Source organism: Geotrypetes seraphini, chromosome 8 (assembly GCF_902459505.1).
Source record: "Geotrypetes seraphini chromosome 8, aGeoSer1.1, whole genome shotgun sequence".
NCBI lineage: Eukaryota > Metazoa > Chordata > Amphibia > Gymnophiona > Dermophiidae > Geotrypetes > Geotrypetes seraphini.
In genome coordinates this window covers 191,722,245-191,743,907 of record NC_047091.1, presented here as the reverse complement: position 1 = coordinate 191,743,907, position 21,663 = coordinate 191,722,245, and the positions used below count along the sequence as shown (strand labels likewise).

Genomic DNA, 21,663 nt, shown 5'->3' with positions numbered 1-21,663 from the left:
AGAAGGTCCTTCAGAGTGCAATAAAACCCAATTAAGGCTTCCTTTCAGAACTTTAACTGGCAAAGGAGCAAACCTCTCAAAGCTGTAGTCTTTGCCTGACTGTGGCAAGGTGTACAGCTGAGGCACCTCTGAACAAAAATTGGGGAGGGACTCGGCTGCCCGAGTGTGGTACCAGCAACTAATCAGATCCAACAGGCCTTAACAAGAGGAAAGATTGCACAGGCTTAACACCTCCACCTGCTGGAGACTGAGAACAGATTGTAGGTGGGACTGTATAGCCCACTTGTACTACACTTCTCCCTCCGTATCCACGGGGGTTAGGGGCAGAGCTGGCCCACGAATATTAAAAAAACGCAAATAATATTCGGGCTGGATCTGCCCCTAAGCCCCGCTTCCCCCCAGTTATTTTAAGCCCTGTAATCCCCCCCTTAAGCCGTCTTGAATCACTTCCGAGACTCACTGATCCGTTGTGATCTCAGCCCACCCCCCGGTAAAACTCCCACAACTGGGCTCTGACTGGTACCAGGGGAAGGACCGGCAGCAAGTCATTGGGCCGGGCCAAAGAGGATCCCTGGAGGAGTCTCGCCCCACTCGGCGGGTTCCCCGAAAAGACTGCATTGTTGAAAGGAGCGACCTCTGGAAGGAAATAAGGCTGCTCCCCATCCATGGCGGTACCTATGAAAATCATGCAAACGCCCATGGGTGGTACCACCCCTCCCCGAAGCCGGGAAAGGTCGGTCTTCTGGCAGCCAAGGCACCTTAGAGTCACTCAAGGCCTCAATCAGATTATGCAACTCATCCCCAAAGAGAAAGGAGCCCCGAAAGGGAAACTTACTGAGCTTAGCCTTAGACGTTGCATCTGCCGACTAAGCCTGAAGCCACAGTGTACGGTGGGTCACCACTCTGAGGGCCATGGACTTGGCCAAGGCCCGCAACAGATTATGCATGGCATCAGAGAGATAAGAAGTGCTGAGCTCGATCTTAGCCACTAAGGACCAGTCAGCCGACTCATGGTCCAGGACTACTACTACTATTTATTATTTCTATAGCGCTGAAAGGCGTACGCAGCGCTGTACATTTAACAGTCCCTGCTAAGAAGAGCTTACAATCTAATTTAGACAGGACATTTCAGGGTTGGGGAGGTTATAGTGGGTATAGGTATCAGACAGCAGTGAGGGGGAGAAGAGTTAAAAGCAGTTTCAAAAAAGTGGGCCTTTAGTTTGGATTTGAACACTGCCAGGGATGGAGCACAACGTATTGATTCAGACCTGTTCCAGGCATACTGCGCCGCAAGAAAAAAGGGACGGAGTCTGAAGTTGGCAGTGGAAGAGAAGGATACAGATAAGAGGGGCTTGCCCGATGAACGGAGATCACGTGGGGGAGCTTAGGGAGAGATGAGTGAGGAGAGATATCGGGGGCTTCAGAGCGAATGCACTTGTAGGTCAGAAAGAGGAGTTTAAACTGAATTCGGAAATGGATGGGAAGCCAATGAAGCGACTTGAGGAGAGAGGTAATGTGAGAATAGCAGCTCTCACAGAATATGAGACATGCAGCAGCATTTTGAATGGATTGAAGAAGCGAGAGATAGGTGTGCGGGAGGCCCGAGAGAAGTACGTTGCAGTAGTCTAAGTACGAGGTGATGAGAGTGTGGACAAGGGTTTTGGTTGTGTGTACAGAGAGAAGAGGACGGATTTTGGTAATTTTATAGAGGAGGCGACAGAATTTGGCGGTCTGTTGGATCTGAGCAGAGAAGGAGAGAGAGGGGTCAAAGATCACCCCAAGGTTGTGAGGCGACGAGACAAGGAGGAGGATAGTGTTATCCACTGAGATAGAGTACAGCGAGACAGGAAGGAGGGTTTAGGGGGAAAGATAAGGAGTTCAGTTAATTTAGCCATATTCAGTTTGAGATGGCGGCGAGACATCCAAGCGGCAATGTCGAACAGGCAGGCTGAAATTCGGACCAGAACTCTTGCAGAGATATCCAGCATGGAGAGGCAGATCTGGAAGTCATCAGCATAGAGGTGATATTGAAAACCATGAGAGATGATCAGCGTACTAAGAGAGAGGGTATATAGGGAAAAGAGGAGAGGGCCCAGGAGAGGGCCTTGGGATACGCCAATAGACAATGGGATGGCGGCAGAGGAGGACCCGCTCAGCCCACTGGAAACAAGTCTGGGCTACAAGACCGCCACAAATTGCCATCTGGACAGCCAAGGCAGCCACATCAAAACTCTCTTTAAGGAGAGCTTCCATCTTACGGTCCCAAGGGTCTCTTCCACTGAGCATACACCACATCTCGATATCCTGATGCATAGGGAAAGAGCAGGATGCTGACTGGATCCCTTGCAGCAGAAGATCCAGAATAAGCTCTTGCAACTTTTCCTGGTGAAAAATATGCACAAGCGACGCATCCTTGCTAACCGGTGCCTCCAAAAATCCTCTGTCCACATCATGACCCCCCTAGAGGATCCTGAAGGTCCACTCCAAGATCCAAGTCCTTATCTGTAGAAACTGTATCAGCCATAAAAAGCGCCTCATCCCAAGCCACCAGCGGCCGCTTGGACGATGGCTGAGGGGGCTGGACAGAGGCAGCCAGAGCAGGAGATTGAACGGGGATAGCCGTGGAAGGGTAACCCCCCCCCCCCCCCCAGAAGACCCTGAGTCCCCCTGGACAGAAGCAGGACCCCCAGCCACCTGTAAATAAGTCTTGTACATGGCTAACACAAAAACAGGGCAAAAAAAACCCCCGGCAGTAATACTGAATTCAGAGCAGGAGCAGAAGACACATTGAAGACCTATTCCTGTCGTTCTAAGACAGGAGGAAAGTCACCTGAGGCCAGGGACAAAATGGTCACACTTCCTGCCAAAACTGTTTCCTGAATGAAGAAGTGGCAAAGAAGACCCCACCGCTAAAGCAGGACCACCTGCAGCCACTGCTGCAATAGCAAGGGAATCCCCACCACCCCTGGCGGTCAGCAATGCCGAATCTCTCTTACGGCCTGCAGGTGAGGAAACCCCAATGTGGGCAGCAGGGGAAGCCTGGGTTTCTCCACCACCCCCTGCCGACAAGCGGTGCACATGCCGATACCCGAAGCCAGTTCCCACTCGAGGTAGCTGGAACACATTGACAAACACTGGCCACATCTACCGCTCAGCACCCACAAAACGCAAACATTTTCTGCTTTTTAGAAGTGCTCATAACGAGCGCGCCGAAAACCCATGCACAACAACCAAGTGGGGCGTTGTCCTTCACCTCCCTCTCTCCATCACTTATTCTTGTTTCAGCTGATACCTCACACCTAGTCAGGATCCCTGATGAACTCTCTTTACCCTGTGATCAGCTCTCACCTCTCTTCCTTCCCATCTGAAGCCTCCATCAGTCCCCTCCAAATGCCTGCAGGAAAGGCGGCAGAGGGAAAATATGATAGAGACATTTAAATACCTATATGGCATAAATGTGCTGAGTGAGAGGGCATGGGATGAAGTTAAGAGGTTAAGACTTAGGAGATACTTTTTTACAGAAAGAATGGTCTCCTGGTAAAGGTGGTGTGTGTGAGTTGAAGAAAGTGTGGTACAGGCATGTGGGATCTTTTAGGGAGAGAGGAGATAGTGGATGGGCCTCTCTTCTCTGCTCCCTTTTACCTCTCTTCCCAGCTGGAACACCCTGCCTACCCGTGCCCCTCACTTTTGCTCCACTTCTGAACCTATATGCAGCCTGATTCCTGCCCAGAACATACCCACGCTCTTCAAAAGAGCATTTAATTCCATTTAACTGCCCAATTCCCTCCAATCTCTTATTTCCTCATCTAGGTCCACCTCTCCTGCCCTTAGTGCTACCCAGATGACCCTTCAGCCTGGTTAAATGAGCTGCACCTCCCATCTTGCCTCTCCAACATCCGAGTTTCAGCTTTTGGCTGACCATTACATAGCAACTAGAAATTCTCTGCGTGCCTGGGAAGTTAACAGCTTAGAACTGCTGCATCTTTACTGCAGTCGGTCCTCCTTGTCATTTGGTCACTAGGTATCATCATAAAAGAGCTGAATTGCAGACAATAATCTTCCTCCCAGCGTTTGAAACTGACCTGCAGAACGTTTTCCACTGTAACATTCATCTCCAGGTTTTGCTTGCAGTAAGCCTGTAGCCGGTTGTTGAAAAATCCGTAATAATATGGAGCTGAGAACAGATAGCTGGGCAGAAAAAGTTATGGAAAACTAATGAACTCAGCAGGCCCTAGGAATAAACTTGTGGGTGGCATAGGGCTCAGTGGGCACCCACATCCTCCCTCTCTTGCAAATGATTTCGTTAATTCTATAACAGATGCATTATTTTTCCCTTTCCTCATTGTACTACAGTACAGGGCAGTTAGCCAAATTTATCAGAGGAAGGTCTTTTCCATGGAGGAGTTAGTGACTGAAGGATACAGGGAGTCCTCAGGAGGCATGTTCACCTCCCCATAGTATATGTAACATAGCATGGACTCGAAGGCCTGCTTACTGGGCACCATCTCTCCAATAGAGATATTCACCTGGCCATCTTCTGGCATGAAAGATCGGAACATGGCTTCAAAGTAACTGAAAAACAAAGACACGACAATTAAACAGTTTTAGAATCTGGGCCTGGTCACTACTGGACTTCACTATAGGTGCCAACATTGCAAAGAAAAGGAGAAATATGAGCTTACCTGCCAATTTCCTTTCCTCACGTCCTTCCAGCCCAGTCCAGACCACTGCATATCCACTCTCCTACCAGCAAATGGAGACTGAGAACTGCTACATCTACATCACCCTATAAGGGTCCTGTGCAGTGTCGAACCAGCCACTACTTCAATTAAGAAAGCCAGATGGAAATTCAACTACCAAGAACCCAGGGGCAAGAAAATAACAAACACTAAAACAAACTGTTCACAAGCATTACAGTTGAACAAAACTAGAGTAATTCTCTTTCCTGATGCTCAGGTGGATTCTGGACTGGTTTGTTGGAACTCAAGGAAAGAAAATGAGTGGGTAAGATCTAATTCTGCCTTCTTCATCCCTTGAGATTAGTCCAAATAAGTGGAAAGTTCCAAAGCAGTATTCGGTGAAGGCAGGTCCCAGACAATCTTGCTGACAAGATCCTGGTTCTAAAGACCACATTCTGGCAAGTCTGGACATCTATTCTATAATGTCAAAGGAATGTAAAGACAACCAAGTGTTGGCTCTGCAAATACATAAGAACATAAGCATCGCCTCTGCCGAGTCAGACCATAAGTCCATCGTGCTCAGCAGTCCGCACTCGCGGCGGCCCCCCAGGTCCATGACCTGTAGTGTTCTTTCACTTAAGACATTTTATCCTTTATAGTACCCCTCTAGCTATACCCCTCAATACCCTTTTCCTTTAGGAACATGTCCAACCCCTTTTTGAAACCCAAAATCGTACTCTGCTCTACCACCTCCCCCGGAAGCGCATTCCAGGTATCCACCACCCGCTGGCTGAAGAAGAACTTCCTAGCATTTGTTCTGAATCTGTCTCCCTTCAGTTTTCTTGCGTGCCCTCTTGTTTAAGTTTCCCCCGACAGTCTGAAGAATCTGCCCCTCTCCACCTTCTCTATACCCTTCATGATCTTGTAAGTTTCTATCATGTCCCCTCTACGTCTCCGTTTTTCCAGAGAAAAGAGCCCCAGTTTCTCCAGCCTCTCAGCATATGTCTCTACCACCTCTTCCGGGAGACTGTTCCATGTATTTCCTTACATTACCCCTGAGTCTATCATCTCTTAAATTCATCCTATGCTCTCTCATTTCACAGCTTCCTTTAAAATGAAAGAGACTCAACTCATGCACATTTAAGCCACGTAGCTATTTTCCCCTCTCCTGCCTTTTCTCTAAAGTACAATAGTCAAAAATAGGACTGGATAACAAATCCTCTTATAAAGTAGAAAGTGGTTAAGTGAAAAAAGCCTCAGTCCCACCACTCCACCGCTGTTGTCATTTAGAACCGCGGGAAGAAATTATGTGGTGGGACGGAGAAATTAGGTTCTTACCTGCTAATTTACTTTCTTTTAGCTTCTCCAGACCAGTAGAGGTTAACTTTACGAATGGGTATATATCTGATCATGACCAGCAGGTGGAGACTGAAAACAAAACTTTGGGACAGTATATCCTAGCCCCTCCTCTCTATTTCCCTCAGTCTGCCGAATAGCCAAGCAGAACCAAGAACTGGAAAAAAACAGAGAGAAAAAACAATACTCCGAAAGGAGTAACAAATAACATACCCAAAATGCTGTTGGAAAATGCAGAGGAGAAATTCCCGAAGGAAGAATGTCCCCACAGCTCGCCAGCTAAGCCAGCCGAGCCACAGCCGCTGTTCTTCAATTCTCCCCGGCCCTAGAAAAATACTAGAACCCGCAGCAAAAAACAAAAACTGCCCGCGCAACAGCCCCAAACAACAACAACAACAGACAGGGTGGGGACCTCTACTGGTCTGGAGAAGCTAAAAGAAAGTAAATTAGCAGGTAAGAACCTAATTTCTCCTTCTTTAGCACTCTCCAGACCAGTAGAGGTTAACTTTACGAATGGGACGTACCAAAGCAGTCCCTCTCACGGGCGGGACCCCCGAAGGGCCGATACCAGTACACGCTCACCGAACACCGCGTCCCGACGCGCCTGCACATCAACCCGATAATGACGAACAAAGGAATGCAAGGAGGACCAAACCGCAGCCTTACAAATATCCACTGGAGGCACGAGCGACGACTCAGCCCAAGAAGCCGCCTGACCCCGAGTGGAATGAGCCTTGAGAAACTCCGGAACAGGCTGCTGTTTCAGAAGATAAGCGGAAGCAATCGTCTCCTTGATCCAGCGCGCAATAGTAGCCTTAGAAGCGCCAGCTCCCCGACGAGGACCCGCCAGGAGGACAAAGAGATGATCGGACTTCCGGAATTCCTGGGTCCGCTGCACATAAGAGCGAAGGACCCGACCGACATCCAACTTGCGCAGCTGCCGTTGCTCAGAAGAGCCCTCCCGACCACCCAAGACCGGGAGAACCACCGATTGATTGACATGAAAAGGAGAAACAACCTTCGGCAGAAAGGAAGGAACAGGCCGCAAGACGACCCGCTCCCTAGAAAACTCCAAGAAGGGAGCCCTACAAGAGAAAGCCTGCAGCTCAGAAACACGCCTAGCAGAAGTAATGGCCACCAAAAAGACCGCCTTCAAAGTAAGGTCCTTCAAAGAACAGTCGTCCAAGGGCTCGAAAGGCGGACGCACCAAAACAGAGAGAACCAGATTAAGATCCCAAGAGGGAACCGAGGGCCGTAGGGGAGGCCTAAGCAACTTGGCCGCCCGCAAAAACCGAATCACATCAGGAAGAGCCGATAAACGCTGACCTGACACCAACCCTCGAAAGGCCGACAGGGCCGCAAGATGAACCCGGAGAGAAGACCAAGCCAGGCCTCTATCCAGGCCATCCTGCAAGAACTCTAGAATGTTAGGCAGAGAAGCGCGAAAAGAGGTCACTCCCCGCGCCCGACACCATTCCACAAAGAGACGCCAAACCCGCACATAAGCCCGAGAGGTAGAAAGCCTCCGGGACCCCAACAGAGTAGAGATCACCTTGTCTGAATATCCCTTCTTGCTAAGACGACCCCTTTCAAGAGCCACGCCGTAAGACAGAAGGGAGACGGGTCGAACATGGGAATGGGACCCTGCATCAGAAGGTCGTCCGAGAGAGGCAGAGGAAGAGGATCCGCCACCAGGTGCCTCACCAGATCCGCATACCACGGACGTCGAGGCCAATCCGGCGCCACTAGCACCACCAAACCCGGATGGTGAACAATGCGAAGAAGCACTCTGCCCACCAGCGGCCAAGGAGGGAACACATACAACAGCCCCTCCGTTGGCCACGGCTGGACCAGAGCATCCAGACCCTCGGCCAGACCGTCCCTGCGACGACTGAAGAAGCGGGGCACTTTGGCGTTGCCACCCGTGGCCATCAGGTCCATCAGGGGCTGCCCCCAAGCCTGCACTATCAACTGAAACGCCTCGGCGCCGAGACACCACTCTCCTGGATCTAGGAAGTGACGACTGAGGAAGTCTGCCTGAACATTTTCTACTCCGGCTATATGAGAGGCCGAGAGGTCCAGCAGATGGGACTCCGCCCAAACCATGAGCAGAGCCGCCTCCTGCGCCACCTGAGTGCTCTTGGTGCCCCCCTGACGATTGACATAAGCCACCGCCGTGGCATTGTCCGACAGCACTCTGACCGACTTGCCCAGCAACAGGGAGTGGAAAGCCAACAGCGCCAGACGGACCGCTCTGGTCTCCAACACGTTGATCGACCAGGCGGCCTCCTCCGCGGACCAGGTGCCCTGAGCTGAGTGCCCCAAACACTGAGCCCCCCAACCCAGGAGACTCGCATCCGTCAGGAGCACCGTCCACTGCGGGAGATCCAGACCCACCCCCTGAACTAGGTGAGGGGTCTGGAGCCACCAACGCAGACTGCAGCGCGCCAAGCCTCGCAGGGGAATCGGAACATCCATCCCGTGCCTCTGGGGAGACCACCTCCGGAGCAGAGCATACTGGAGAGGACGCATGTGGGCCCGCGCCCACTTCACCACGTCCAGGGACGCCGCCATCGACCCCAAGACCTGGAGGAAATCTCGCGCCCAAGGACACCGGGACGCCAAAAGCAGGCGAATCTGAGATTGCAATTTGCTCACCCGGCCCTCTGGGAGGAAGACCTTCCCCAAGGAGGTGTCGAACAGCACCCCTAGGTACTCCAGACGCTGAGCCGGGACCAACCGACTCTTGGAAAGGTTGACCACCCAGCCCAGCGACCGGAGAAACTCCACCACCCGAGCAGTAACCCGGGAGCTTTCCTGCAACGACTTTGCCCGAATTAACCAGTCGTCCAGGTAGGGGTGTACCAGGATGCCCTCCGACCGAAGGGCTGCCGCGACGACCACCATCACCTTGGTGAACGTCCGAGGAGCCCTGGCCAGCCCAAAGGGAAGCGCACAGAACTGAAAGTGCCGACCCAAGATCGCAAAGCGCAGGAAACGCTGATGAGAGGCCCGAATGGGAACATGCAAGTAGGCCTCCGTCAGATCGAGAGAAGCGAGAAACTCCCCCGGCTGAACCGCCAGAATGACCGACCGCAGAGTTTCCATACGGAAAGAGGGAATCTTGAGAGCCCTGTTGACCCCTTTCAAATCGAGGATGGGCCGAAAGGTCCCCTCCTTCTTGGGCACCACAAAGTAAATGGAGTACCTGCCCGTGCCCCACTCCGGAGGGGGCACTGGAACAACTGCCCTGAGATCTAGCAAGCGCTGAAGGGTCTGGCGAAAAGCCTGCGTCTTCCCCGGAGTCTGACATGGAGAAGCGAGGAAAAAATCCGGCAGAGAGCGGGCGAACTCCAGGGCATAACCGTCCCGCACCACCTCCAGGACCCACTGATCGGACGTGATCTCGGCCCATTTGGGGAAAAATTCGCGCAGCCGGGCCCCCACCGGAACCAAAGGGGGCGCCGGCAAGGCGTCATTGTGCAGGACGGGAAGCGGGGGAACCGGCGGAGGGATTCCCTGCCCCCCGACGGGCCCCCCGAAAGGGCTGCATGCGCTGGAAGAACCGACCCCGGGAAAATCCCGGAGACTGGAAAGAAGCAGCCCCACGCCCAGGGCGATACTTGCGAAAGTCCCGCAAATGCCCCCGGGCCGCACCCCCCCGAGACGCCGGGCGGGCACGGTCCTCCGGCAGACGGGGAACTTTCGAGTCCGACAGAGTCTGAAGCAACTTATCCAAGTCCTCTCCAAACAAAAACGACCCCCGAAAGAGAAATTTAGTAAGCTTAGCTTTGGACGCAGCATCCGCCGCCCAAGCGCGCAGCCACAACACACGCCTTGCGGCCACGCCAAAAGCCATAGACTTAGCCGAGATCCGCACCAAGTCATATAGAGCATCTGAGAGGAATGAGGCCGCCATCTCAATCTTTGCTACCTCCTGATCCACCAGAGACCAGTCGTCAGACTCTCGATCCAAGACCCGCTCCGCCCACCGAAACACGGCACGAGCGACCAGTCCCCCACAAATAGCCGCCTGGACCCCAAAGGCAGAGACCTGAAAATTTTGCTTAAGGATGCTCTCCAATTTGCGCTCCTCAGAGTCCCGCAAGGCAGAACCGCCCTCAACAGGCACAGTATGCCGCTTGGAAATTGCCGAGACCACCGCATCCACGACTGGCGAAGCTAACGTAGCCCGATCCCCTTCAGGAATGGGATACAGGCGAGCCATGCTGCGCGCCAGCCGAAACGGCGTCTCCGGCGTTTTCCACTGCTCCAGAATAATATCCCGAATATCCTGATGCATAGGAAAAGAGCGGGAAACGGAACGGATCCCCCGTAACAGGGGGTCCCCCACACACGGAGTCTCCGGCGGCGCGTCCTCAAAACGCAAAACCGAAGAAACCTGCTGAATAAGGTCAGGCAGCTCATCTTTCTGAAAAAGGCGCACCACGGACGCCTCGTCACTGGAGAACGGGAAATCCGACAACCCGCCGCCAGCTTCCGTCCCCTCCAGAGAGTCCTGGAACTCCTCAGAAGGGTCCAGGTCCTCCTCCAAACCGACCCGTTCCTCCGACCACAAATTCTCGTCCCACGACACCCGCGGACGCTTGGACAAGGGAGGCGGCGGAGGGGACGTCACGCCAGACGAAAGAGGCAAAGCCGCAGGGAGCGCGGAGGAAAACCCACCCCCCGAAACCCCCTGGGCGCAACCGGGACCCCCAGCCGCCTGAAAATAGGCTCTGCATAAAGAAAAGAAAAATTCAGGAGAAAAACCCCCCGAGGGTCCCAAGGGACTCCCTGCCACAGCAGGGGACCCAGCAGAACCTTGCCCCTGCATAGTCAAAACAGGGGGAAGGTCACCTGAGGTGGAAGACAAAATGGAGGGGCCAGACAGAGAAGATGGCGGTTTTCCCGCCAAAAAAGCTCCCTCCATAGCCTGAAGCGGCTGAGAAACCTGAATAGTCTCAGCCGCTAAAGCAGGCAAGCCGGCATCAGCTGTCAAAAAATCAGCTGAGAGGGAATCCTCTAAAACCCGACCGTCGGCGGTTTGGGGAATCCCTCCGTGGGCGGACGGAGAAGACCGGGCTTCCCCACCGTTCCCTGCCGACTCGCGAGGCACCATCGGCGGGGAGCTCTGGGCGCCTGCAGCCGCTGCTGACGGAGCTCCTCCACCGCACCGGCCTGAACACCGCTTGCACAGGCCGGCCGCGAGTGCCTCGCGTCTGGAGCACAATGAGCACTTTTTCCCTTTAGAAGTGCTCATTGCTCCATACGCGACCTAGCTGCAAAAAAAAAAGTGCCGGTTAGTTGAAAAAATACAGTAAAATACAGTTTTCTTAAAGGGATACAACCCTCCAGACCAGCACTACCTCAGGATTTTTTTTTTTTCACAGAACAGACTCCACAGGCTCTCAAAGCAATATGCCTTGCTTGATTTAGGGGGCAAGGCTTACTGCTGAGGCTCCTCTAAAAAAATGTGGGGAGGTGGAGGAAGTGGGGGGAGGGACCCCGCTCGTGACCCGCCGGGTTTGACACCCCCGAGGTCGGACGAACCCCCAAACAGAGTCCGCCCAAGCTCCGTCCGGCTAAAAACAGGGACAATAAACCCCCTAAACAAATTCCAACAGCCCTACCAAGGGAGATGGGTACAGATCACTCAACACCTGCTGGAGACTGAAAGAAGACTGAGGGAAATAGAGAGGAGGGGCTAGGATATACTGTCCCAAAGTTTTGTTTTCAGTCTCCACCTGCTGGTCATGATCAGATATATACCCATTCGTAAAGTTAACCTCTACTGGTCTGGAGAGTGCTAAAGAATGAGGCTTTTTTCACTTAACCACTTACTACTTTATAAGAGGATTTGTTATCCAGTCCTACTTTTGCCTACTGAACTACAGTATTGTGTGGACGGATATTAAGGCTGAGGAATATATATATTATAGCCATTATTCGAGTGTTTTCTCTAAAGTATACAGATTGAGATGTTTAAGTCTGTCCCCATACGCCTTATGACGAAGACCACACAACATTTTAGTAGCCTTCCTGTCTGGACCGACTCCATCCTTTTTAGCCTCCAGAATTGTACACAATATTCTAAATGAGGTCTCACCAGAGTCTTATACGGAGGAATCAATACCTCCTTTTTCCTACTGGCTATACCTTTTCCTATGCAACCTAGCATCCTTCTAGTTTTTGCTGTCACTTTTTCAACCTGTTTGGCCACCTTAAGATCATCACATACAATCACACCCAACTACCGCTCTTCTGTCATGCACTTAAGTTCTTCATCCCCTAAACTGTACTATATTCCCTCGAATTTTTGCAGCCCAAATGCATGACCTTGCATTTCTTAGCATTAAATTTTAGCTGCCAAATTTCAGACTATTCTTCAAGCTTTGCTAGGTCTTTCTTCATGTCATCCATACCATCCAGGGTGTCTACTCTATTTGAAGATTTTGGTATCATCCGTAAAGAGGCAAATCTTACCCGACAACCCTTCAGCAATATTGTTTATAAAAATGTTAAAAAGAACAGGCCCTAGAACAGAACCTTGAGGCACACCACTGGTAATATCACTTTCCTCAGAGTGATCTCCATTGATCACTACTCTCTGTCGCCTTCCACTCAACCAGTTCTTGACCCATTCCCAGGGCACTCAGTTTATTTATTAGACGTCTGTGTGGAACACACTGTAAAAGGCTCTGCTAAAATCTATATACACCACATCTAGCGCACATCCTCTATCCAATTGTCTGGTCACCCAGTCAAAGAAATTGATCAGATTTGTCCAACAAGACCTACCTCTAGTGAATCTGGATGGGCAGACTGGATGGGCCATTTGGCCTTTATCTGCCATCATGTTTCTCTGTTTACCCTCGACAGGGAGGATGGACGAGAATACCACCTGCACACCTGTTTGTTTCACCTTCTCTCCCAGAGCCACAAAGTTGTTTTTGATACGTTTGTAGGGATCCAATCTTGCGTGTCTAGACCATCCCATGCACCAAATTGTTCCTGTCTCATTTCACTGCTACCCCCAGGTTCAGGTGGATTGCAAGATCATCCGACTGGGGAGAGCAACACACCTCCCTGTAGCAGATGCAGGTGTGCCTTGGCGCAGGGCACCACCTCGACTATAGCTACCATCGATCCTAATACATGCAGAAATTCCCACACTGTCAATTGCAACTGTATGTGTGCCTGTAGCTCCTCACTTCTGTCGTGGGGCAGTTTCAGATTGACATCTAGTCCACTCTACTCATCAGTCTTAATCTTTACTGATACCCACCAAGATGTAAAGGATTTCAGTAAAAATGAAGACTGATGAGTAGCGTGGACTATTAAAATGATGATTTTGCGTGTAGTTTGTTACCAAATGAGTATGATACCGATTTATTTTCAAGGGTCCTTTTATAAAAAACTTAATGGTATTCTTACAAAATTTCTTTGGCTTGGTAAAATGCCTAGAATTGCTTTAGTATCCTAGCAAAAGTCAATTGAGGAGGGTGGGGTCAATTTTCCTAATTTTTATAGGTACCATCAAGCCTATATTTTCCATCAGGGTATGTATTGGATCCTCCCAGAACTCATAGAGAATGCACCAGATTGGTTATACTTGGAATGGCGCCTTTTGTTTCCTCTGAATTTAGTTCATGTTCCAAGCATTAATATGCCTAGGAGATATAGGGAAAATAAAATGTTAATGGATACTTGGAAAACGTTGAGATATATCAGTAAATTAACACCTATCCCAATTAATAAGTCAACTAATCAATCTTTATGGATAAACTCCAAGATTAAAATAGGCGGAGCCCAAGTCCTTTGGAAGAACTCTAAAGGATGTTATCTCAGATGGAAAACAGCTTGAATTTTCACAAATGCAACATAGATTTGGTCTTAGTAAAACACAAAGCTTTAAATGGTTGCAGTTGAAGCAGGCCATTCAGGTAGGGTTCTAATAATAATAATAATTTTCTAAAGAAATGTTAAATGTGATGCTAATATGTGAGTTAATCAAGTGTGTATATTCAAGTTTCTAATGAGTTTATTTGATACACTTGTTGTAACATAAGAAAATGAATAAAGATTTATAAAACTGAATGGAAGACTTTGAACAGTCAGTATAGTCTTGAGTTCTTATGCTTCCAAGCAGACTTCCTAGGACATCAAGCCGCATTGTGGTATAAATTATTATCTGGATACTTGAATAAAAAACCAAAGAATGGTCTGAGAGACATTTGGAGCATTGAGATTAAGCACCAAATTTCTGCATCTCAATGACCACGAATTTGGTCTTGGAGAATGAGATGTACAGTGTCAGCATCTATGAGACAAACTTGGTTCTTTTTGTTACATAGAGTGTTTTGGACCCCCTGTTCGCTTACAAAAATTAGATAGTTCTAAGTCCAATAGATGCTGGCACTGTAATCTGGAACCTGGGACATTAGATCATCTAATTTATTATTGTCCCTATATTAAAATATTTTGGAACTCAATATGGTCTCAAGTAAATGCATTATTGGAAAATCATGTGGCACTCTCTTACGATACAGTGCTATTTGGTATGATGATGAGGAAAAAGAGTCAAATATCACCAGAGAACAATAAGCTTTTATTAGTTATGACAGGGGTTGCCATCCAACATATAACCAACAATTGGAAAAATCACAGCAACCTTAGTTATACTTTTTGGTGGAATACATTATGCCATATATTTAAAATGGAACGAGCAATAGCAATTCAAAGAGGGACATATACTAACTTTATAAAAATTTGGGGGCCATTGACAAAATATTGTACTGAATAGTTATCATTTCTCTTCTCTTTTTCTTTTACAGCACACTAAAAAGGAAGGGGGGATTTGGAAATAATTTTACATAATGTTATAATATGATATATAATTTGTGTGTATTTTATTGAAAATATGATGAAGGGTGGGTGGTAGGGGGGATATTGATGTACTAGATTTTTATGTATAGATATCAAAGTGATATTGTGAAATATTTTTGTGTAATATACTCTTTTGTACACTTGTTGTTCAATTTGAAAACGAATAAAGAATTAAAAAAAAAAAAAAAATCTTTACTGATTATTGGGTTACAGTTTGAATTTATTGCATGTTTACTGGGTCCTATTATAAGGAGCTGAGTGGGAACTGAACCCTGTTTCCAGGTTCACTAACCATTAAGCCACTCCTTTTAGGACATCATGATGGAACTGATAATAGTTAAGGTAACCAACTAGAGAACTGAGTATGTTGTGTGTCAATCTGCAGATGGGATAAGACGTAACTTATAAAACCAATAAAGATCTGAAGAGAGTGAAATATGATGGACAAATGTCCTTGTTGAAGTCTGCAACTCTGTACTTCTAAGAGAATTACATACCTGGACCGGGCAGCTAATATGGCCTTGTGAGCTGGCCAGGGACGGCCGTCTAAAAGCAGAGTTATGTCACAGAACTCTTTCCCCAAGCCTTCAAGGCACGCCTTCATGTCCTGCACCAGAGATGTACCTGAGGAACATACATGCCAACACAGCTGAGTAGAGGTTTAAGCAATCGCCTACAATTTTCAAAAAGGCTGAAAATACAATGATTTGGTGACGCTTTGGTAGGAAATGACTCAGCGTTGGTACATATTGAAGAGAACTTTGATGGTTTTGTACTCCTGCACTTTTTTTAGAGTGTTATGATCATGTGTAACATGAAGGGATTTTTACTTTGATTTTATGTGGCTTATGTTTAGATTTTAAGAACATAAGCAATGCCTCTGCTGGGTCAGACCTGTGGTCCATCGTGCCCAGAAGTCCGCTCACGTGGCGGCCCAACAGGTCCAGGACCTGTGCAGTAATCCTCTATCTATACCCCTCTATCCCCTTTTCCAGCAGGAAATTGTCCAATCCTTTCTTGAACCCCAGGTGTCCACCACACGTTGGATAAAGAAGAACTTCCTAGCATTTGTTTTGAATCTGTCCCCTTTCAACTTTTCCGAATGCCCTCTTGTTCTTTTATTATTCGAAAGTTTGAAGAATCTGTCCCTCTCTACTCTCTCTATGCCCTTCATGATCTTATAAGTCTCTATCAAATCCCCTCTAAGTCTCCTCTTCTCCAAGGAAAAGAGACCCAGTTTCTCCAATCTCTCAGCATATGAAAGGTTTTTTTTTGGAAACCGCTTAGGTTTAAGTGTCTAGAAATTTTAAAAATAAATAAAAATGGAAGAGAAGATTTAAAGAGTTATGAAAATAAAGAGAGTTTGCCGATATACCTGGTTGTCACCTAGCAAAAGCCTGGGACAAGCACGTAGTGGATGTTGCGGATGGACCATTTGGCCTTCATGTTTCTAGGTCTATCGTACCTATATCAACAGGTTGGTCAGAGGTCACCCGTGCTGGTGGTTGCTGCTTCCTGCGAACTATCTCCACAATCAGCGAAGGTGACAGATGCTCAAACTCCTCCATCATGATTACCTGGTTGAAGTGAGACTCCTTCACCACAAAGTTCAGGCAGTGCTCCTGCAAAAGCCAACACAAGCGGGTCAAATACAGCGTACAACAAAGCTAGGTCGATCAGAACTGGGAAACTTTGGCAAGGCTGCGTGTAAGGGCTCAGTACTGAAACAAGGAGGGGTCAGAACGAAGGTTTGCAATCTTTCCACTTTAAATTTCTTCTAAATCTAGACTGTCCTCCAAATTCTCACGAGATAAGGTAGGCTAATGACATGACCTTGTTATATTCACCTTCAACTCATCCAGCTGCAGTTTGTTAGCATTTTCACACACGATGAGAACATTCTGCAAGTCAACAGAGGCTTCGATGTACTGCACACACAGCTGCTCCAATCTCGAGAGCTGGAAATGCAGAGATAGCTTATACACGTCCATTATCAGAAGCACATCCTGCACGTGACCTGAGGGAAGGGAAATACTAAGAGTGAGCACCAAGGTCCACCATTACTGGTCCTTCATTCTGCAAGAGAGGACCAGAACCTCTCCAGCTGGCACAATGTGGGTCTGAGGGGCAGAACGTACTCCCTTCCCTACCTTTCTGTGGGTATTTGATTTTGTCTGTGTACAGGAACTGTATGAGGACTCGGAAAGGCTGTGGCTCTGCATCACGGATTATCACCTCCAGCATCGGCTTTGGACTTCCACCAGCAGCCTCGGGCTTCTGGGTAGCACCATCTTCCTCCATCTCATGCTTCCATTTCTAAGTACAGATAACAGAGTCTGAGACATGATTCTTGCTTGCTATATGAGAAGAGCCACTAGATGATTGAGAGAGAGATGCAGTAGTAGAGGTCACTCCAAGGACAGGGGTTATCAGACGAGTAGCCCCGCCCAGAGGGAATAGACAAAACAAGCTGTGAAGTGCTCTTTTGATATTGTAATCTGTTTGGCATACTGTTCTCCTTTCTAACCAAAAACAAGGCTTTTCCTTCCTTTTCTGGCTAAGCCTGGTACAAGAGTCTTTTTTGAGCTGCTAATTTTTCTAAACTTTCATAACTTGGGTTCTAGATAAGCTCTATAAGGTTTATTTTACATTGCCAAAGTTTGGATAGGTAGCAGATTAAGTCTTGCAGCTTTATTGGGCAGGAACTTGGAATATATACATCTCCCCATACATCTTGACTGTAGGCAGGCTCTATTACAGTGTATAGAAAGGGGTTTTAATAGAAAATTACATTGAAGATAGGTTTCATTGCTAACACAGCTCACAGATCTCTGGTGGCTTAGGCCCTCCCACCCTTCCCTCAGCCCACCCACCCCTGTGCTTACACTACTTAAATACCTAATTCTCATTTGCTTGGTTTCCTGCTGAATTAAGGACAAATTGTTCCACCCACCCCTGGATTATCACTGATAAGTATTTTTCTTGTCTATAGATCAGTCACTTCCTATACCATCCAATCAAGATGACCTTTATTCAGTGCAATCACTGTGGCTCTTTAGTTCCAAGGCGTACCAGCTGGACACTTAGGGCTTGCCCTTTCTGTCTTCAGCTTTCTAGTATTAAGGAGGAGCTCAGAAATCTTAAGCAGCAATTGAATGCAATCAAAGCAACTTCCATCACTCCACAGAACCATACCAATTTGCCACCATTGCCTCAAAGAGTAATGCAATCAAGGAATAAATGGATCACAGTCGGGTCAGGCAGACTGCGACACGTGACACAGAAACATACATCCTCACAATTGCGCCTACAGAATTCCTTTGCTCCATTAGAGCATTGCAGTGTTCAAGAAAGAACTGAAATCGAACTGGAACCAGTGAAGGTAACTTATGAAGAAAAGCACTCACAAAGGAAGAGTAAGAAACCTCAAGACAATAAATTATTGCTTTTAGGGGATTCTATCATCAGAGGCATTAACATTGAAACACAAGACAAGGAGCCTAAAATAGTGGTCTCCCAGGATCCTTGGTTACTAGGAGTACCCAACAAATATTATCTATAATTAAGGAAGAAACTAAAAAGTCTAAAAATGACGTTGTTATCCATCTGGGAACAGCCAACAACTCCACACTTGCAGCTCAGAAAGCCTTTTGTGAGCTTAGTGAGGGCTTGAAACCTTTTGTTAAGATTGTAGCTTTTTCCGAAATACTGCCAGCATATGGAAAGGGAGAGCAAAGAGTTAAAAACACAGAGGACTTCAATAGGTGGCTCAGAGCCTGGTGTCATCAAGAATACTTTAGGTACATAGGAGGATGGGGAAATACATGGAAGGACAAGATGGGCAGGAAAAAGAATCCTTGTGGAGAAATTTAGACAATATGTTTCTAGGCATTTAAACTAGAATGTGGGGGTGGCGTATGTATGAAGGACAATTATAGAGACCACCCCCGGCAAAAGACAAGATGTGATATTAGTAAATATTGCAACACAAACAATATTAGCAACTCACTTTTTAGCGTTGCAACGGGAAGTGAAACGAAACAAAAAACTATACAAAAAAGATCATGGCTGAAAAATAGCTGGAAAGCAATGACCACAAATGCTCACAATCTAAGCAAAAAAGTTCATGATCTGCAAGCCCTGATGTTAAGGGGAGACCTGGATATTGTTGCTATCACAGAGACGTGATTCAGTGAATCCCATGGATGGGATGCAAACATACAAGGATATAATCTTTTTAGAAAGGACAGAGATGGTCAAAAAAGTGGAGGAGTAGCTCTCTATATAAGGATTGATATCCAAGCGACTGAAATGCAAAGGACTTGGGGAGAGGAAGAAGTGATATTGATCGCTCTAAAAAGAGAAGATGGAACTTGGGTGTAGTCTACCTCCGACTCAATCACAGCAAATTGATAAAGATCTAATTCAAAACTTTGGAAAGAAAGAGGAGGTGCTGCTGGTGGGAGATTTCAACCTGCCGGATGCTGACTGGAACATAAGATTTGCTGCTGCTGGGTCAGACCAGTGGTCCATCGTGCCCAGCAGTCTGCTCACGTGGCGGCCCTTAGGTCAAGGACCAGTGCCCTATTTGAGTCTAGCCTTACCTGCGTATGTTCTGGTCCAGCAGGAACTTATCTAACCTTTTCTTGAATCCCTGGAGGGTGTTTTCCCCTATAACAGCCTCTGGAAGAGCGTTTCAGATTTCTACCACTCTCTGGGTGAAGAAGAACTTCCTTATGTTTGTACGGAATCTATCCCCTTTCAACTTTAGAGAGTGCCCTCTCGTTCTCTTCACCTTGGAGAGGGCGAACAATCTCTCTTTCTCTACTAAGTCAATTCCCTTCAATATCTTGAATGTTTTGATCGTGTCCCCTCTCAGTCTCCTTTTTGCAAGGGAGAAGAGGCCCAGTTTCTCTAGCCTCTCATTGTACGGCAATTCCTCCAGTCCTCCGTCTGCGGAATCGGAAAGAAGTAGGGAGATTGATGATGCCTTTCAAGAGGCTCTGCTCAGACAAATGGTGACGGAACCCATGAGGGAAAAAGTGATACTGAATATGGTCCTCACAAATGGACAGAGTATATCTAATGTACGAGTGGGTGCTCACCTGGGTAGTGATCATCAAACGGTTTGGTTTGATATAACGGCAAAAGTGGAGGGCAGCCACACAATACTAAAAGTCCTAGATTTCAAACGTATGGACTTTAATGCAATGGGAGAGTACCTGAAGAAAGAGCTGTTAGGATGGGAGGACATAAGAGAAGTGGAAAGACAATGGTTTAAGCTGAAAGGAGCTATAAAAATGGCTACGGAACTTTATGTGAAGAAATAAAACAAGAGAATAATGAAACCAACATGGTTCTCTAAAGTAGTGGCGGAGAAATAAAGGCAAAAGAGGTGGCGTTCCTGAAATATTAAAAAACCCAAGAAGAAGAGTACAGAAAGGACTACTGGGTGAAACTGAAAGAAGCCAAGAGGGAGATACGCCTGATGAAAGCGCAGGCAGAAGAGCAAATGGCTAAAAATGTAAAAAAGGGAGACAAAATTTTTTTCAGATATATCAGTGAAAGGAGCTCAGAGAGGTTCTGGTGGGTCCTATTAAAGACTTGTTCAACAAATCTCTGGAGACGGGAGAAGAGCGGATGTGGTCCCTATTCACAAAAGTGGTCACAGGGATGAAGCAGGAAACTACAGGCCGTTTGCCTCACTTCGGTTGTTGGAAAAATAACGGAAGTGTTGCTGAAAGAAAGAATAGTGAATTTCCTAGAATCTAATGGGTTACAGGATCCGAGGCAACATGGCTTTACTAAAGGCAATTTGTGCCAAACGAACCTGATTGATTTTTTTGATTGGGTGACCAGAGAACTGGATCAAGGACATATGCTAGATGTAATTTAATTAGATTTCAGCAAAGCATTTGACACGGTTCCTCATAGGAGGCTCTTGAACAAACTTGGCTGAAGGGCAAAAGGGCTGAAGTTAGGACCCAAAGTGGAGAACTGGATTAGAAACTGGTTGGTGATTAATGGAAGTCGTTCGGAGGAAGGAAAGGTGAGTATTGGAGTCCCTCAAGGTTCAATGCTGAGGCCGATCCTGTTCAATATGTTTGTGAGTGACATTGCTGAAGGGTTAGAAGGAAAAGTTTGCCTTTTTGCGGATGATATCAAGATTTGTAACAGAGTAGACACCGAAGAGGGAGTGGAAAATATGAAAAAGGATCTACAAAAGTTAGAGGAATGGTCTAAAATCTGGCAACTAAAATTCATTGCAAAGAAATACAGAGTAATGCATTTGGGGATTAATAATTGGAAGGAGCCGTATATGCTGGGAAGGGAGAGGCTGATATGCACGGATGGGGAGAGGGACCTTGGGGTGATAGTATGCTGGGCTGTATAAAGAGAGGCGTAACCAGTAGAAGAACAAAGGTGTTGATGCCCCTGTACAGGTCGTTGGTGAGGTCCCACTTGGAGTATTATGTTCAGTTTTAGAGACCGTATCTGGTGAAGAACACAAAAAGGCTTGAAGCGGTCCAGAGGAGGGCGACGAAAATGATAGGAGGTTTGCGACAAAAGATGTATGAGGAGAGACTGGAAGCCCTGGATATGTATACCCTAGAGCACAGTTCTTCAACCGCCAGTCCGCAGGAAATTTTTGCCGGTCCGAGCAGGCCCGGCAAGATTGACTCACTTCAACTTCCTGCCGGTCCGCCCAGGGCCGGCAAGATCAACATCTGAAGCGTGC

At 47.6% G+C, this 21,663-nt stretch overlaps 1 protein-coding gene across 1 annotated transcript in view; it reads right to left on the bottom strand.

The window, feature by feature from the left end:
- LZTR1 (leucine zipper like transcription regulator 1) overlaps window positions 1-21,663 on the bottom strand; it is a 115,723-nt gene that overhangs the window by 8,353 nt on the left and 85,707 nt on the right. Inside the window, exons 13-18 of the mRNA XM_033955529.1 lie at window positions 17,075-17,240; window positions 16,772-16,941; window positions 16,390-16,546; window positions 15,422-15,548; window positions 4,423-4,572; window positions 4,083-4,188 (exon numbers count right to left, since the gene is read on the bottom strand). Coding sequence (XP_033811420.1) covers window positions 4,083-4,188; window positions 4,423-4,572; window positions 15,422-15,548; window positions 16,390-16,546; window positions 16,772-16,941; window positions 17,075-17,240 — 876 coding nt within the window. The remainder of the gene's footprint in view (window positions 1-4,082; window positions 4,189-4,422; window positions 4,573-15,421; window positions 15,549-16,389; window positions 16,547-16,771; window positions 16,942-17,074; window positions 17,241-21,663) is intronic.